Raw genomic sequence first — 3,037 nt, forward strand, 5'->3', positions numbered from 1 at the left:
CACAGCTGAGGAAGTTTGCCTTGCTTTGTTTTCTATGCATCCAGAGAAATCACCAGGGCCAGATGGTTTTAATCCATGTTTTTTCCAACCCATTGGGATCTTATTTATAATGATTTAATTGATGCTTGCTTGAATTGTTTGAATTTGGAGGGTCCATTACCAAAGGGTAATCGGACAAACATTATTTTGATTCCAAAAAAGAAAACTCCCCAATTTGTCTTTGATTTACGCCCCATATCACTATGTAATGTTGTCGATCGTATTGTATGTAAGATGATGGCAAATAGACTGAAACTTGTTTTGCCGAATGTTATTGCAGAGAATCAGAGTGCTTTTATCCCTCACCGTCTTATAACTGACAGTATTATTGTTGCACATGAGTGTTTTCATGTGTTAAATATGAAGAAACAAGGACAATCGAGTTTTTTGTCTCTAAAGACAAATATCTCTAAAGCATACAATTGAGTTGAGTGGGATTTCTTAGAAGTTATGTTGTTAAAATTGGGTTTTGTGGATATTTGGATTTCTAAGATTATATCAACGGTTTCTTCAGTAACATACTATATAGCCCAAGATAGTGAAGAATTTGGTCCAATTGTCCTTTCTCGTGGTCTTCGCTAGGGTGATCCTTTATCACCATATCTATTCATTGTATGTGCACAGAGTTTGATGGCTCTCCTTTCCAAATATGAGCGTTAAGGTCTGCTACATGGTATTAAGGTGGCGAAGTTTGGTTTAACAGTCTCACATTTACTATTTGCATATGATAGTTTATTCTTTCTACATGCTAATGTTGATGAAGCAACTAGATTAAAGACTATTTTAACCATTTATCAGATAGCATCAGGGTAGAGTATTAACTTAACAAAATTGTTGTGTGTTTTAGTACTAATGTTGATTCGGCAAATCAAAATTCTATTTTCTAGGTGCTGGGTGTTTCAGAAGTTTAGTCCTATGAGGTGTATTTGGATATGCCCACTATTATTGGAAAAAATAGAAATCGAGTTTTTCGCTTTGTCATTGACGAAGTAGCAAAACGATTGGATGGATGGAAGTCAAAGTTGCTCTCTAAGGCTGGTAAGGATAATCTTATTTGGATGGTTGCTCAAACGGTACCAAATTATCTTATGTCTCTGTTTTTATTGTCACTAGATGTTTGTCATAAAATAGAGAATATGATAAATTCCTTTTATTGGGCTAGTCAGAATCAGCATGGAGCATTAGATGGCAGAGCTGGACCCGTTTATGTTTTTCTAAGAGCAAGGGGATTGGGGTACAGGAGAATACATAAATTTAACCTTGCACTTCTTGCAAAGCAAGGATGGAGGCTTCTTGATAATCCATCTTCACTTGCTGCCATTGTGTTAAAGGAAAGGTATTTTCTAGATTTCACTTTTTGGGAGCCTAATCTATCTTATTTATGGAGAAGTATTTTGGGTGCCCGCTATATTTTAGTTCAGAGCTGTCATTGTCAAGTTAATAATGGCTTGACAACTTTAGTTTGGAATCATCCTTGGCTTCCTAATACTAGTAATCCATGGATTACGTTGCCAGTTATGAATGGACTTGAGGATTTAACAGTGTCCTCTTTGATAGTTTCGGATGTAGGAGTCATTGTCAATTTTTTTAATAATAGGGATGATGTTTTAATTAAACAAATTCCATTATCTTTAAACTCGAAGCAAGATAAATGGGTTCGGTCTTATAAAAGGAAAACAGTGTATACAGTTGCTAGTGGATATAAGGTTGCAATTCAAGCATTAAATAATGCTCCTCTTATGGTTGGTGATGTTTGGTCCTTGATTTGGAAAGCCACCGTCCCAAGCAAAGTGAAATATTTTGCATGGCGTTTTAGTTTAGATTTGATCCCTTGTGCCACAAATTTGTTAAAGAAAAAACGTCAATGTCCCTTTGCTATATGCATTCTGTGTTGGTTATGATGAGACTGTTGTTTATTTATTGTTGCACTGTTAGTTTTCCAGGCAGGTATGGGTAATGACGAAGATTGGAGATATACAGGGAGGCTTTGAGTTGGTTGGGGAGGTAGCAGTTCAACGTTTCAATCATAGAATTAGATTGTGAGATACTTGTAAATGTTATGGCTACTAATTCTTTGATTTTTCCTATTTTGGTATGATAGTTGATGATTGATTTTAAGTTGGTGAAAAGATCAGCGATCAGACTGCTCATTTTGTTGTAAGAGCAACTATTTCAATGACTGATTTTAAATGGGCTTACATGAAGTTCTTAATAATGATATTAATAATATTACTGGGTTGAATATAATCAGCTTGTGATGGAACTTGTGATGGAACTTGTGATGGATTCAGATGCTCAAGTCTCGTACGGATGCTATCACTAATCCCAACTAAAAAATTATTTAGTTTTGTTTCATTTCAAAAAAAAAAAAATTATAAATATTACATATAAAAAAAGTTTGCCACATTAAACTATTCTAACATAAGAAAAATAAGGGACTAAATGAAAAGTTAATAATTTGTAATATAATCTATAATTTTAACATCAACGACCTAAAAATTACGAAAAATGATATAGTTATATGATCTTATCTTTGATTATAATACATAAAAATCAAGGAAAACAATAAAATTTACATGATTTTGTATATGCTGAAATTTTTTTATATATGCCGATTAAAAATATTTTAACTCGGATTGAAATTGCTAAAATTTAGATTTTTAAGTTTATATAATTTTTTATTACAATATTAAAAATATATCACATATTATTAATTGTTATTTTATATTTTAATTGTTTATAATTTGGTTGGTACGGTAAAAATAATTTTTTAAAACAGTATTATATATTTTGCTTATAAATTAATTTATAGAGATTGAAGTGGGTAAAAAGAAATTTAATAAATAAATAATTTAAATTTATATGGATGTACGTTATAAAAATTATAGAGATATTTAATGTGATAGAAGTGGGTAAAAAGAAATTTAATAAATAAATAATTGAAATTTATATGGATCTACGTTATAAAAATTATAGAGAGATATTTCATGTGATAAAA

General features: G+C 31.4%; 1 protein-coding gene across 1 annotated transcript; it reads left to right on the forward strand.

Annotated features, from left to right (window-relative positions):
• The first annotated feature begins 971 nt into the window (after nucleotides 1-971).
• On the forward strand, nucleotides 972-2,200 carry LOC110608340. Its single transcript, XM_021747560.2, has 3 exons — nucleotides 972-1,781; nucleotides 1,975-2,043; nucleotides 2,141-2,200. The coding sequence occupies exons 1-3, from the start codon at nucleotides 972-974 to the stop codon at nucleotides 2,198-2,200; spliced, it is 939 nt and encodes a 312-aa protein (XP_021603252.2).
• Nucleotides 2,201-3,037: the final 837 nt, after the last annotated feature.

This window comes from Manihot esculenta, chromosome 16 (genome assembly GCF_001659605.2).
Source record: "Manihot esculenta cultivar AM560-2 chromosome 16, M.esculenta_v8, whole genome shotgun sequence".
NCBI classification, from domain to species: domain Eukaryota; kingdom Viridiplantae; phylum Streptophyta; class Magnoliopsida; order Malpighiales; family Euphorbiaceae; genus Manihot; species Manihot esculenta.